The 16,260-nt window shown below is 43.3% G+C and overlaps 1 protein-coding gene across 1 annotated transcript in view; it reads left to right on the forward strand.

Moving 5' to 3' along the window:
* The window catches only part of ANK3 (ankyrin 3, node of Ranvier (ankyrin G)), a gene marked incomplete at its 5' end in the record, with an annotated part of 118,114 nt that overhangs the window by 55,249 nt on the left and 46,605 nt on the right, over positions 1-16,260 (forward strand). The window contains 4 exons of the mRNA XM_015419925.1: positions 1,354-1,479; positions 4,241-4,363; positions 4,847-4,873; positions 9,120-9,201. Of these exons, the coding sequence (XP_015275411.1) occupies positions 1,354-1,479; positions 4,241-4,363; positions 4,847-4,873; positions 9,120-9,201 (358 nt within the window). The remainder of the gene's footprint in view (positions 1-1,353; positions 1,480-4,240; positions 4,364-4,846; positions 4,874-9,119; positions 9,202-16,260) is intronic.

The raw sequence follows: 16,260 nt of genomic DNA on the forward strand, positions 1-16,260 counted from the left end.
CTTTAGGTCTATGTTTCCAAATTCTTTAGGTTCGTGAACAATGAAATACAAATGTTGGTTTTCTTTGTAAGACAGAGGAAAGACATCTCTTGAGACAAAGGCCTAGCAAAATCCTGTTGGGAGTCCTGTAATGCTAGCTGTTTGGAAAGCTACAGAAATAGGAGAGAAAAAGACTATGATTTATTTATGAAATTAATTGTATAAATGGGTTTTAAATTTTCTGAACCCACAATTTTATTTTTCTCACAACAGTCCCCTGTTAACAAAAGGCCGCCCTGGGGATCATGGGACCCATATGGACGAAAAGCCACAAGGTCTGGAGATTCAGTGAGGAAGGAAACAGAATAAGTTTGAGGGGGGAAAACTGGTAGATTCTGACCTCTTTTGCTGACAAGAGAGTATCTAAGTCACAGTGGAGTGACTTTACACACCAGTGTGCGACGTATAAGAGTCAGTGTTGTGTAGCATTTAAGAGAGTCAGGCTAGGACCCTGGTCCAATTCCCCAGTGCTCCATGAAGCTCACAAACTAACTTTGTGCCAGTCACACATACACTCAGGGCCAAACTAGATGAGACGCCAGCCCTAGGTCCATCCTGGGGACAGCCTCCATTTTGTAGAGTCAGGGAATGCATTTTAGGGGCACTGCAGGGCCCTCCATTCTGGTTGGAACCACCACAGGATGAGGAGACACTTCTACATCCCCTTCCCCCCCACCCCCCCGGGCCATTTTTCTGACCCAAATGGCACCAGATGGGGCTTATTAGCAAATAATGCCGCCTGGTGCCATTTTGGGTTGGAAAAATGGAATAGGAGAAGGAGCCCATCCTCCCCCCACCTCTGGTGGTCCCAACCAGGATTGGACTCCTACAGCATTCCCCAGCAACAAAATGGAGGCATATCCCGGGAACAGCATCTCATCTAGTCTGACCCTGAGCCTAGTTTTGCTGACGGGATTGTTTTGAGGATATAGTGAGGGAGTAAAGGAGGTGTGTGACAAAAATGTGATAGGTAAATAAATAATGTGTACTCGGGTCATTTCGTAGAAAAAGAGCTAGGGGGACTCATTAGCATAACTCATAGCATATGCCCCCAGCAACAAAATGGAGGCATATCCCAGGAACAGCATCTCATCTAGCGTGACCCTCAGCCTACCTTTGTTGAAGGGATTGTTGTGAGGGTATAGTGAGGGAGTAAAGGAGGTGTGTGACAAAAATTGTGATAGGTAAATAAATAATGTGTACTGAAACAGAGCTGTAAATAATCATCCTAACCATTTTGAGGTCTGTCCTTCTCGGCTGAACTGTTGAGCGGAGCGAATACATTTTAACAAGTTTTTTTTATTGATCTGACAGGTTCTAGAAGGAAAGCCCATTTATGTGGATTGCTATGGGAATCTGGCCCCTCTGACAAAAGGAGGACAGCAGCTTGTATTTAATTTTTATGCTTTCAAAGAAAACAGACTGCCATTTTCTATCAAGGTAAAAGTAAAGCTGCCAGAGAAGTGACACTGAGAAAATGTCGTCTCCTTGTGATGATGTGAATTTTTTTTTAAATAAAATCTGTATTAATTTGGTGTGCTTGGGAAAAGGTGTGTACGCATGAAACACCAGCCAACTTACAGTGTTGCAAGAAAACTTCGTCCCTGTTAACAGGAACCTTCACCCAACAGATTGAGAGTGGCAGGGAGGATCCGAATCGAGAAACTCAAGGAAAGCAGGACAATGGCTATAAGGGTCTAGAAGGAGGTTCCAGAGGAAATATATCAGTGGAATTATTCACTGGTGTGAAAAAAAACTTTGCAAGGCCCCAGTTTATATGTGAGAAAACCTGCTGCCTTCTGAAATGTTGACTGTTATTGCTGCTGATTATTTCAATCAGGTGTCAGTACACAAAGCCCTGTGAGCTCAGGTGGTTTTAAAAAATCCATAGACGTGCAGGACAGATACTGCATTGATGTGCATGCCAGGGCCTGTGTTGTATTTTCAAAGGTCCCCTCCAAGAAAGGGCCTTACCTAGATGGCCCTGGCTAGCCAATAGATCTCAGAAACTAAGCAGGATCAGCCCTGGTTACGACATGGATGGGGGACCACCAAGAAAGTGCAGGATCACTATATAGAGGCAGCCAACGTGTGTTCATGGTTTTAAAACGTGGTATTATTATGTAAGTTTTGATTTGTTAGCCACCGTGGCAGGATATCAATTAATAATAATAATAGTAGTAGTAATAATAATAATAATACAGTAATAATGATAATGATTACATTCAATGTGTGTACAGCTAAACCTGTGATACAAACTCCACCTTTATCTGGGTATTGGTCCCTGGTTTCAGTTGCAAAGTAAATGCATTTTGGTTCTTTTCTCACAAGCAGATGTACGCATGTGTGATGGACAGATTAGGTTCCGCCTTTCCCTAAGAGCGACCAATGGGAGCTGAAGGAATGTTGGTGGGAGGGACAGTTGAAAAACAGCCGTTCAGTTGAGCGAGGGCTTCTGTCTGGTTGGAGCGTCTAGAAGAGGAGATGAACGCTGACTGGGAAAAGAACAACTTGTGACAGAGAATTCCAAATGCGTAAACGGGGAAATCGTTCAGAATTACAACTGAAAAGAAACGTTGTAACCAGAGTTCCCTCTAAGCTGAGTTAGTGTGAGCTAGCTCACAGTTTTTTAGCCTCCAGCTCACACATTTCTGTCTTAGCTCAGGAAAGATGGCTCCAGAGCAAACTAATTTACGCAGTAGCCAAATCGCTCGCTCACAACTTTAATGCCAGTAGCTCACAGTGTAGAATTTTTGCCCACAAGACTCCACAGCTTAGAGGGAGCACTGGTTGTAACCACTACCTTTGCTCTAATTTTATGTTCAAACCATAAATAAAAGTTTACTCCCTGTCTGTTTAACCCTGTGGGTTGGATATGTACGCTGTCAGGGAAAGAAGCACACAAAGACAGGCTAAGGTCTTGGCCTATATATAAATATATATTGGTGATGGAAATGGCCATCAAGTCACTTATGGCTACCCTGCAGGTTTCCCGCCATTGCCTGCTTCCACATCACAGCCCTGGTATCCCTTGGAAGTCTCCCATCCAAATAGTAGGCAGGGCTGACCCTGCTTAGCTTCCAAGATCTGATGAGATCGAGCTACCCTGGATTGTATCTTAGGATGTGACTAAATGGTGGCAGCGTGTGAATGAAGCAGTGTTGGGAGTCCCCAGCCTCGATAACTCCATTCCATGGAGTGTCTGAATGAGGGGTGACTATTAAAGGAGACTGGGCTATCCTGTCTGGTGATGTCTCTGTGAGTGACAGAGAGGACCCAGAATGTGAAACAGTCATGGCTCTCTGTATGTTTTAAAAGAGGCAAGACAAAATGGCGAAAGGTGACTTACCTGACGTACCTGTGACCCTGAACCTGTGTGAAAGACAGTGTGGAAGATGGTAGGAACCAGGGGTCATTTCGTAGAAAAGGAGGTGCAGGAGCTCATTAGCATAACATTAGCATGTGCCACACCCCCTGGCATCACCGGCAGTGTGTCAGAAGGCAAAACCCACCGCTCACACTCTACTGGACTGTTTTGGATTGCTAGCTATGGGGGGGGGGAATGTGCAGAGGAGGGAAAACTTGTACCTGAAAGCGGGCCGGAAGGGGGCTCTGCAATTTACCTGGCTGCTTCTTGCTCCTCATGGCCCAACTGAGGGCTGCTGGGAGCAGGGGGTGGGGCTTGTTGCATGTGCCCGCCCCCTGAGCTCCTTACTGCCGGAGCTCTGCTCCTGCAGGAAATGACCCCGGTAGGAACTCTGAGTTAGTGAAAAAGGGTGTTACAGTATATACATGCAGGACATACATGCGTTCACTGTAACATGTGAACAGGGCTACTCTTAAAGCCAGTTGCATGATATGCCCAGTTCTGTAGGTCCACGGTTTGTTTAGAGCCCCCTAGCATTTTCTCCCCTTCTCCTACCTCCTCTCAGCAGCCCAGATCTTTTTAAATCCTTGTTCATGACATCCCATAAACTGCAGCTTATCTCTAAAGTGTAATCTGTCGATGGATGAGGAGCGTTGTTTGGGGAAACTCTTTCTGGGCAAAGTATTTGAACGGGCAGTCTTCATACATTTTCCCATCTCCCTTTTGGGTTTATTTTTGAAAAGTCAGAGACAGAAGCTGAATTAGATGTAATGTGTAAAACACACGCACCCCAAAAAACCTAAAACCAACATGAGGACATTTACTTATTTATAGATTAGAGACACCAGCCAAGAACCTTGTGGTCGCTTATCCTTTTTGAAAGAACCAAAGACTACAAAAGGTCTACCACAAACAGCCGTTTGCAACTTAAACATCACTCTGCCAGCACACAAAAAGGTATGGCTTCCAAGATTTGTTTGATTTCAGTTGATTAGTCTTTTTTTTGGGGGGGGGGGAGGTATTTTGGTTTTTGAATTTTTGTTTTGTTTTGCTGATTAGAATGAAACACTAGAAATGGGAATGCCTTACAGTCTGATTAAGCTTGTTTTATGTCTGTTTTCACGTACGCAGAAAGCTTTTGAAATTTATTGTTAACTGTGCTGTTCAGTTTCTATTATGTACTTTTTTTACGGATGGGGTTCCTCTGTTTGCAGCTCATGCTTCAGCTTGCGGTTCATAGATATTTTATGCTTTTAGTAATGTCACGTGTTGATTTGCATTCAGTGTATTTTCTGTTGACATTTTGGATTTGCTTTGCCTTATAAATTAGCTTTGCTTTTTTTGTGCACCCTTACTTGGTCCTTTTCATATCCTGATATTCTTTTCCCTGCTGCCCATTATAATACTCCTTGTCTCTGCAATGCATCTTGGGACCAAAAGGAAACAGAGTCAGATCAAGATGATGAGGTAATACAAACACTGTCTTTTTATCGTTATATCCGAATTTGTACCAATGAAAGAAATACATATATGGTATCTCTAAAATATGATTGCAAAACTCTCAGATTATATGTATTTTATATGCTTTGTTGTTGAATACCAACACAGCAGACCATCAGATGAAGGTTAAGGTCACATGTTGTGCTTGGGACAATATGGACACGATGCTTCCCCTTCTCCGTGTTGAATCCTATGACACTCTTCATCAAGTCTTCCTCCAACAGAAAAAGACCTCCTTCAACACAGAAGGACATTCCTTGTTCAGAGGAAGCCTTCCTCCAGCAGAAAATGCTATTCTCCATCAGAAAAAGCCCTTGTCCATGAATCTTTTTCTCTTGAAGGAAGACTTAGCCAGAAGAAGAAGACGAAAAGGAGATTGGATTTATACCCCGCCCTTCACTATCCAAGGGAGTCTCAGAGCGGCTTATAAACTCCTTTCCCTTCCCCTGCCCACAACAGACACCCTGTGAGGTAGGTGGGGCTGAGAGAGCTCTGACAGAAACTGCTCTTTTTCAAGAACAGCTCTTATCAGAACTACGGCTTGCCCAAGGAGCAGGTGCAAGTGTAGGAGTGGGGACTGAAACCCGGTTCTCCCAGATTAGAGTCCCCGCACTTAACCACTACACCAAACTGTGTCATAGGGTCCAGCTTACCAGAAGACGTAGGATCCAACCCTGCGTGTGCAGCTTGTATGAAACTGCACCCCTGGGAGGGATCCCTAACCCTTTCCCTATCCCTTTCCCTGTCTCCCACCAGCCTTCAGTCAAATGTGCTATCCGTTAGCTAAGCACACAGCTCTAATGTGCTTTGCTCTTTCCAGTCAAGGGTTGTCCTTTCACACCATGCATTGGGAGAGTCCTCACCAACACAGAGAGTACAGCTCTTGGCGAGAGGAGCTTCCAGTCAGAGGCCTGGGGAGGAGGCTGTATACCTCTGTGTGGAGTGAGGACGAGACTCCCTTCCAAGCTGTGTGAGATCGGGAATGTTGTACACCTAACCGAGGCCCCACAGAGGACGGGCTCAATAGAATGACTGTGGAAATGCCCCCCTGGTTTGTGATGCTCTGCAAGATAGATCAGGGTACTATAGGAAATGAATGGAGCTGAAGACTATGGAAAATATCCCTGATACCATCTGGCCCACACTTGTTAGTCTTGTGATTTCTGGCCAGAACCTAACCAACATGTAATCACTATTTTCTCATACTAAATCAAGCATTAATTCGTTTCACCTTTTGGATTTAGGTTTTCCAACTGCCTGGAGAAACAAAACATCTTGCCCCTTTGATGTTATTCACCAGTTGATGTTATTTACCTCCACACAAAGCTTTGCTGCCCATTTCCACACATTGGGCCTCTTTTAAGGAGACAGAACATGTTTCCTCCAGGCATGTTGACAACCCTAGTTGGATTCAGATGTGCTCTTTTGCATGCCAGGGGATGCTTTCTGCTCTCAGAGGGTCTATCTTACACTCAGAGTAGAGCTCTGCATACAAAAAGTGAAGCTAGATCCCCCCTATCTAGCAAGAACTTGCGAAAGCTCTTGTAAAAGAATGAGAATTTCTTGGAACCTGAATAGTATAGCACTGCACAAACTATTGTACAAACTCTTGCACAGGTGTATGTGGAACAAAACTAGCCGCTGTCCTTCTGTTCACAGTTATTTGGATCCGACCTTATAAATGTTACCCACCGAAATTGCTCTTTAGTAACATGTGCAGTGAGCAAACCACACTGCACTGAGGTGTCCCTCCCCTGCACCCCCAAACCAACACAAACTGTCAAGATCTAGGAAATCACTGGGTCAGGATATTGCACAGCCTTGCAGCAATCACCAAGGCTATTGCACAGTCAAAGCTCCTGGCCAGAAGTTGCAAGCCTATTGCACGCTAACAGTGTGTGTGGAGGGGTGAATCAGCACAGTGGTGTTTATGGATGGTGCCCACTGCCTACGATATGTTTGTGGCTGATTTGTTCACTATGGCAATAGTGTGAAAACAAATTAAGGCATGATTCGGAATGTTTTGAGTCCTGGTGAGGAGAGTTAAGAATGTGCTCAGCTCTCCCACTCAAATCCAATTCAATCTGCTTACATTTGGCAGGTTTCTACCCGTAGATGTACAGCAGCCCAATACATGATACGAGTCTTCTAATTTCAATAAATTTCAAACTGTAATATTTTAAAATGTATTGGAGTTATAAAATGACTCAGAATATTTTCATTCTACACTGAAGGTATAACTTAAAAGCATATCTTTCTGTAGAAGGCCTTTAATAAGCCGGGCTACAAAATATCTTAACAATGCAAGTTGTTACCACTTAGCAATTGCTTTCTAATCTGCATCTCTGCATTTGTGCATATTAAAAAAGAAACCCTTCCGTGCCCCCCTTTTTTTTGTCCTTTATGTATTCCCTTTAATGTAGGTGTACCTTGTGATTTTATGTGCTTTCATGGCAAGTTAATTTTGGGAGAAATATTTGGCCTCAGTTCTAGCCCTATCGATGTTCTACGTGTGTTCACTGTAGCCTTGTTGTGTGGATGCTCTCATTTGTTAACGGAAATGATTGCTCTAATGATAATGTAGCGATATGGCTGAGATGGATAAACTAAGGGACAGTCTCCTAACAATCCCGCATAGCAGAAATATGTACCTCTATCGTGTCCATTGAGATAGGACATCTAGCCAAGTCCTGTAGTGGTGAGACTGGTTTTGGTGTTACACTTTACTGACAATATCTGTGTCTTCAAAATACGCGTCAGTGTCACTTAAGAATGGATATATCTATGTCTATTTTATGACCATGGACCCTGTTCAGAGGTTGATATGCCCCAGGATTCTACCCGGAATGAGATCGGGGTGGGCCCCTGTGAACCCTCCCCACATCTCCATAACTCCCCTCGTCACTGGTAGAAGGTAATATGAACTGAAGGACTCTTGTTTTGCTTGAGCACAAGACACATCTGACCTTGTGATACAGAACCTGCTGTCTCATGGGGCCAGGTAGATGGAGCAGAGGTCCATCAGTGGCTATTAGCCACAAGGTATGGATAGGAACTCTGGGGCAAGTGATGCTCTGTCATCTTGGTGCTTGGGGGGGTCAACAGTGGGAGGGCTTCTAATGTCCTGGCCCCACTGGTGGACCTCCTGATGGCACTGGTATTTCTGGCCACTGTGTGATACAGAGTGTTGGACTGGATGGGCCTTTGGCCTGATCCAACATTGGCATCTCTTATGTTCTTATGTTCTTATGTTCTTATCCCACATCCAAATTAGCATGCAACTCCCATAGTTCTACCTGGACTCAGTCCATTCCCAGCCTCATTCTAGGTCAAATCCTGAGGGGAAAGTAGCATCCGATGAGGTGCTAACGCACATCTTACAACTTATCATTTTCTTCCTCCTCAAGCATACCCTTATAATGAAACAGACACCTTTATATCCATTCTTCCCTGGCAACGTGGATCTTAAGGTACATGTTTTAAATAGGTGCCAGTAGAGTGCAACCTCAGAAGTGGCCACAAGTAGCTGAGAAATGTTGGAGGGAAGATTTGAGCTCACGAGGGAAGGTGGAATGACCGAAACAAAATTAAAACATGTTTTCTTTGGACTGTAACTTACATCCAGACTAGAGATAAATGCATTGTTCAGCCTCGGGTCAGTCTAGTTTTTCAGACTAGCCTATCGTGCTTAGGGTGTTTTTTAAAAAAAAAAAATCAGTGATCCCTCTGAGCTGCAGAGTCTTGTGAGCAAAAATTCTACTTTGTGAGAAAAAATGTGTGAGCCAGAGGCTAAAAAACTGTGAGCTAGCTCACACTAACTCAGCTTAGAGGGAACACTGTATAGCCCATTTTACTTGAAATGTGTACCATTCGACGTATAGCTCACTGTGTTCACAAGATCTAAGGTGTGATGGGGAGGATGGGTATTTTATTACCATTGTGAACGCCAGTATCTTTCTGCTGGGGATGTGCATTCAGAGGTTTTGAACTGGAGGCAGTGTCCAAAGTTCCCTGTTTAGTTTCGGAACAGATATCTCCAACCTAAAAGCAAACAGGAAATTTCAGGCATCGTTTCGGATCTGAAATATCTGGAAGTACACTCCTACTCTGAACAGTATTTGGGGAAGTACAGGATGCACATAGAACAAAACAGCTTGCTGTAGATGGTAACCGTGCCACCGAAGGTACCAACAAGAAATATGTTTTGTTACAGACGGAGAAAACAGACCGGCGCCAGAACTTCGTCTCCCTTGCTTTACGTAAGCGCTACAGCTATCTGACTGAACCTGGAATGAGTGAGTTTCTTAACAAATCTACTAATACTGTAAAACAGTTTTTTCACAAGAAGAGACATTTTTTCTATAAATGTTGTATTTTGGTGTCGTTTGGAGAAGGAAAAATAATCCTGATTCAGTAGGCCAAATTCTCCAATTATCCATGAGCTCTTTTTGAGCACGGACCACCTGGGAAATCCAGGCACGGGAAACGGAGAGAGAACTGCCACTTCGGCTTCAGTTTCTAATACAGCCATCCTTACTACCCAACGTGGAGTTCTGCCAGAGGTGCCACCTTTTAAAAGTCCTTATTCAACTTTATTTGGAATTCTTTCATATATGAAGTCAGCTTATAGGTTACATTTAAGGTGTGTGTGGGAGGGGGTCATCTTTTTCATTCACAAGAGGTATTTGTTCCTTCATCAATCGAGCCAGTAGCTCACAGATTTTCCCTGGGCACTTATAATATGCAGCAGTTGGCTCAAGATCACGTGCTCTCAAATGTGCCCTGGAGATCACTAAAGCAGCTGCAGCTCTAGATCAAAGTATCTCAGCTCTGTGAGTTGCTGATGCACCCTGTTCTGTTGTTCATATTATAGAAGAAGAGAAGAGATTGGATTTATACCCCGCCCTTCACTTGGAGTCTCAGAGCGGCTTACAAACTCCTTTCCCTTCCCCTCCCCACAACAGACACCCTGTGAGGTGGGTGGGGCTGAGAGAGCTCTTGACAGAAACGGCTCTTTTTCAAGGACAGCTCTTATCAGAACCAGGGCTTGCCCAAGGTCGTCCACCCAGGTGCAAGTGGAGGAGTGGGGAATCAAACCCGGTTCTCCCAGATTAGAGTCCGCGCACTTAACCACTACCCCAAACTGGCTCTCTAGGCCGTGGAGGGTCTTCTGGGGAAGAAACAACAACATGGAGACTTGAGGATAGGAACAGTTCTTACAATGGTGGAGCAACAGGGTTGGTTTTCTCCAGTGGTAACCTCTCTGCTGCTGTTGTAGCATTAGAACAGGGAGCTCAAGTGGATGTCATTGAAAGGTATGATTCAATTGCTAGTGACTGCCCGTTTATTCAAGGGCTCTTCTAAGCCTTGACAAATTGAGGGATTCCCAGCCAATGTTACCCTGTTGCCCAAGGGTGGTGGCAGGTATTTCCCATGCCTGCCTTCAAAGAAAGTCAACTACTTCCTTAGCCATATTGGTCCGCTTCTCCCACGTGATCTCCATGTTTGAAAAGGCAATGAGACACACCCACAAGCAAGTGGCACACATCCTGTGGCTGTAACATAAGACAGGGCCTTTAGTTGTCAAGAGAATACTAGGTTGGCCTTCACATTCCCAGGTTGGTGGGGGTGGTGGGGAGATAGGGCAACGCTATGATGTTATCTCAGATCTTCATATCTGACAGATCTGGTTTCCATCTATTATTATTATCATTTGATGTTTTAATGTGGATTGATTTGGTGGTATTTTAGCCAAGTGTTTATTTTAGAGTATTGAACAATAAAAACAACTCTTAGAAATTTGCACACAGCGGGTGGGAGGGGAAAGCTGGTGATATTCCTCTAGATACACAAAAGTCTGTTATTGGGCTGTTTCTTGGCTCCTAATCTAGTAAAGGCAAATATTTTTCACTGCCTGGAAAATTCATAGTTAAGCTGCTTGCTGGATTTGTCCCCTCATCAGAGCTTAACGACAGGATTCACACTCAACACTCCAGTGGCATTTATATGTACAAAAAATGTGTTGAGGTGTGACCTGCTCCAACGTCTTTAGCATTATTGTTTTTTCCATCTTTGAAACTGAAATGACAGGATTTCTGGGTGGCTCTTGGCAGTTGATTCTGATAAATCACTGTGACAGAATTGAGTGATTGGTTCAGTGGCGCATTAACAGCCCGTTCACAAGTTGATGAGCTAATCGTGACCATTTTTTTTCCTTCCCATTGGCAGTCATTTGTTGAAAGGTCAGGGAGACTCAATGCGTGATGAAACCAGAGGACTGAGCTAATTTGATAATTGCAATCGGCATGAGAATCCACCCTGTTTGCGCAAACCATAGAAGCTTATTTCCAAGAGTGGCTGTTTGCCTGCAGGTGGTTTCAGAATAGTGTTGCATGCAGAGAACAACTTAGGCTGATTCGTGGAGTGTCCATCTCAATCTTTTACATTTTTCCCCACTTTGAACACCTGACTTCTGCACCATGCTGAATCAGAAAGAGCTTTTGATACTCCCCTCGGTTCAAAAGCAGTTCCAAGCAGAAGAAAGCCCCCTTGTGCTTATGGCACTAGTTTCACATCTCTTTGGAGTTTCAGTTGCAATCATGCCTTTCTTTTTGAAAGTAAATCTTATGACAAAGCAAAGAAATCAGACACTAATGTGGAACGGGGGAAAGGGTCTTGTAGAAATACCTCCTCTTAGGTGGAAACATAAGGACAGTTCTTATGGTTCACCAGCAGTATGGTTGCCACTCTCCTGTGGATTCATCCCATGCTTTTTTGGTACTGTTAGAGTGTCACGTGGAAGAAGCCAGTGATGTAGTTACGTCCCATGTGATTATTCTTCCCACTTGAAGCAGGGAGGTAATGACATCTACCCTCCCCGTGTGAGCTAGTAAAGCTACCAAAGCAAAATGGGATGGCAGATCATTAAATGTAAAAACAAAACCCGGCCTGCTCACTTGCACAGAGTTGAATAATACTTCGTTTTATTTTGGCATATTTGTTGATCTTACAGAGGTTGAAATGACTAGGACATGGGATCTAACATTCTTTTATTGCAGTGCAGGAAGCGTCCATCAAGGAGCATAATTCCCCACCCCCCATCGATATATTCATCCAGCATATTTATTACAATAATAATAATAATAACAACTGTCCATTGTACAATGAACAGCTCTTAGAAAAGCTTGTTATGTTCGCATTACTTCATTAGGATAATGCAAGTTGTACGTTGATTCTTTCACAGTGAATTATTGGTCGCCTAAAAACGGACCAAACTGGTTTGAAATATTATCAACATAAACTTCAGACAAAGGTGTGGAGAGAAGGTATTTTAGTTCCAGTTATAACTTCCAAGTGAAGAGCTTGTGCCTTCCAAGTTTTTATTTGTTTGTTTGTTTTAATCATTTACCCATCCGTCATGAAGGAACTCTGCCTGGTTCAAGCAGTAGACTGGTAGCCCTTCCCCCTCCCGCCTTCTGCGCTCTCTGGAGGACGTGTGAACCAGGTTCCATTCACACGGTTTCTCTCTAAGTTGAAAACTGGGGGAGAAATCGTGTTAGTGGAGCTCTGTGTGATCAGCCGTCAGTCGGCGGAAGGGCCAGGCTCACATATTCTTCGAAGCATGTAGTAGAGGAGGGGAGCAACCCACAATTCCATCTTGTGAGGACCACCAGTAATATCAATGTGAACAGAGGCTCTGAATGTCATTCTTGTCATTGAAAGATCCTGATGTTATGGCTCCCCAGACCGTCACATGGCAGCTCCAGCCAGCAGCTTCAAACTATAAGAGTCCCCCACTTGATCTGAGGAGCCTGTGAAAACGGGACATTTTGAGAAGGCCCACCATTTGCAGATTTGTCTTTGCCAGGTTGTCATTGCATTCTGCATTGTTACCTTTTGAGTTCGCCAAAGTTGAATAGGCCTTTCTTTGAATGGCTACGCAAACTGCCCTCAAAAGGTACCAAGACACTACATCTTGTAGAAAAAGTGTACTCTTCTTCTAAAAATGCCTTCTGTGGAAAGATTTTTTTTGAACATTTTGCAGTATTCTGCATAGTACACCATGCAAACTGTTTTATTCCATGTGCTTGTTCTGACATGACAAAACCGTGCATGAAGAAAGTTTAAAAACAAATGTTTTCGGTTGCTTTGCTTGCTCACTTTTTCCCCATTAATTGTATTTCCCATTTTTTTATGTATGACAAATGCTTCTTAAAGTCATTTCATGTGAATTTTTTTGTTTTGAGTTTGACCAAGTTAAAGGAATATCGCATGAAAAAGACAAGAAATGCAAAGAGATTTCTTTTTTTTTCTCCTTTTAATCCTCGAGTCAGAAAAAGTTCTTGCTCTTATTGGCTTTGTGAGTGTGAAGCATATCTGAAATGTGCATGGGAGAGAGAGATTTGGACTTTTTCCCCGTTGCTTCACAGTTTGCACATCTATTGCCTGTCACTTTAAAGATATTTTGGGGTGCTGCATGAAATAGTTTCGAGTGGTTTTCTAAGCAGACTTTAGCTACTTAATATCATTTGCACAAGTTTTCTACTGTTTCGTGTAGGTTTTAACTATACAGCGTATGAACCATTCTGCTAAAGGATAGAATGATAGAAATTTTCGTACCAACAATTGCGAGTAATTGCACAAATCAAAGATATATCAATAACAGGCAAAAAAAAAATGGAGCAGAGATTAAAATTGCAAATCTAGCACATCAGAAAGTCAATAGGAAGTAAGAGAAGAATTTTTCGTTGCAACTATTACTTTGGACCATGATGGACTCCTTCTTAGTGTTTTCTGTTCTTCATATTTTTTTGCAGACTCGGTTGCCTTGAGCTTTTTTCTGTCTTTCATTTCATGTTGCCTATTTTTTTCCTTCTTTCTTTCTCCATTTCGGATCATCCATCAATTATGTGGCTCATTCCTATTTTTTCTCCTGTTTAGCTGTTCATTTTTACCTACTCCATCCTAACTCATACAAACAGTTGTTACTTGCTTTTTTGTAATATTACAACGTTTACTGACTGATTTTTTCCCTTCTCTGGTCTCTCTGTTTTTTCAATCACTTTCGTTGATTTTTTTTTTTTTTTACGTTTGATTTTTCTTTTTTGGTTTAACAATTTAAGAGACCGTTGAACGAAGTGCAGGAGCTGCGAGATCCCTACCTGCCACCTATTCATACAAGCCATTCTTTCCAGCAAGACCATATCAGTCATGGACCACAGCTCCAATCACAGTGCCTGGACAAAGCAAATCTGGCTTCACTTCCTTATCGAGCTCTTCCTCTAACACTCCAACCGCTTCCCCATTAAAATCAATATGGTCTGTTTCTTCTGCTTCACCTATAAAATCCACGTTAGGAGCCTCTACTACGTCTTCAGTGAAATCTGTTAGCGATGTAGCTTCTCCGATTAGGTCTTTTCGGACAATGGCCTCGCCGATAAAAACCGTGATCTCACCGTCTCCGTATAACATCCAAGTCTCTTCTGGTTCCTTCATCAGAGCTCCCACAGTAACAGAAGCCACTAGTTTGAAAGGGCTGGCATCCAGTTCCGCTTTCCCCTCTCGGACATCTCCAGTGACTACAGCTGGGTCTCTTTTGGAGAGATCATCCATTACCATGACGCCTCCAGCATCTCCCAAATCGAACATTAACATGTACTCTTCGAGTTTGCCATTTAAATCAATCATCACATCAGCCTCACCGCTTTTATCTTCACCTTTAAAATCAGCGGTGTCTCCTGCTAAGTCAGCAGTTGATGCTGTCTCATCCTCTAAAGTCACGATGGCTTCATCCCTCTCATCCCCTGCGAAACACATTGTCGGGCATACAGAAACAGCCCTGGTTAACGGGTCCATGTCACCTTTGAAATACCCGTCCCCTGCCAGTTTAATCAACGGATCCAAAGCCACGTCCGCATTTCAAGACAAGATCACTGCAGCAGCCAGTTCTGCAAGTTGTGCTGCTAATGCAGCCACCGATACAGTTGAGAAAATGTTTCCAACCACTGCCGCAGTGCCATTTTCTCCACTCAGGTCGCTTGCATCTTCGAGTCCATCAGCCTTTCAGTCACTAAGAACTTCTTCTGCAGGTGCACTATACACATCTCTTGGGTCCATATCAGCAACTACCTCGTCAGTTACTTCATCAACAATCACAGTGCCAGTATATTCTGTAGTCAATGTTTTGTCTGAACCAGCACTAAAGAAGCTCCCAGAGTCATCTCCCCTTACAAAATCGGCAGCTGCGTTGTTATCGCCTGTTAAAACATTGACTACAGAGACACGCACACAGCCTCACTTTAACCGAAACTTATCTCCTATAAAATCATCCTTGTTTTTAGCACCCTCTGCTCTTAAGTTGTCCGCACCATCTTCTTTATCCTCTAGTCAGGAGATATTAAAAGATGTGGCTGAGATGAAGGAGGACCTAATAAGAATGACAGCAATATTGCAGACAGATGTAATGGAGGACAAGGCATTCCAGCCAGAACTAACAAAAGAGGGTAGAATAGATGATGAAGAACCTTTTAAAATTGTTGAGAAAGTAAAAGAGGACTTAGTAAAAGTTAGTGAGATACTGAAAAAAGATGTGTGTTTAGAAAATAAAGGATCCGCCAAGCTATCAAAAAATGATAAAGGACACTCATCTGAGGATGAATGGGTAGAGTTCAGTGCAGATGAGATTGATGAAGCAAAACGGCAGCCCATGATATATCCTCCTATAACTATTCCTGAGAAAATGCAAATTAAAGCAAAGGCCGTATCTGAAAAAGATTATAACTTGAGTAAAGTAATTGATTATTTGACCAATGACATTGGGAGTAGTTCACTGGCAAGCTTAAAGTACAAATTTGAAGAGGGGAAACGAGAAGGTGAAGAGAGACAAAAACGAGTTTTAAAACCAGCCACTGCTTTACAAGAACATAAGCTTAAAATGCCTCCAGCCTCCATGAGGCCTTCTACTTCAGAAAAGGAGTTGTGCAAAATCGCTGATTCCTATTTTGGAACAGATACCATTTTAGAGTCTCCGGATGACTTTTCCCAACATGACCAAGATAAAAGTCCATTGTCTGACAGTGGCTTTGAAACGAGAAGCGAGAAAACACCTTCAGCCCCACAAAGTGCAGAGAGCACAGGGCCGAAACCACTTTTCCACGATGTCCCCATCCCTCCTGTCATTACAGAAACGAGAACTGAGGTCGTTCATGTCATTCGTAGCTATGAACCCTCTTCAGAAGATGTTCCTGAACCACAGGCAGAAGAGCCACCATCAACAAAAGTGGAACCCGCTCTTATGGAGCTAGAACCCAGGTCAAATGGGGGATCTATCAAAGAAAAAGTGAAAGCATTTCAAT

Source organism: Gekko japonicus, unplaced genomic scaffold, assembly GCF_001447785.1.
Source record: "Gekko japonicus isolate JY-2015 unplaced genomic scaffold, Gekko_japonicus_V1.1 scaffold3696, whole genome shotgun sequence".
NCBI classification, from domain to species: domain Eukaryota; kingdom Metazoa; phylum Chordata; class Lepidosauria; order Squamata; family Gekkonidae; genus Gekko; species Gekko japonicus.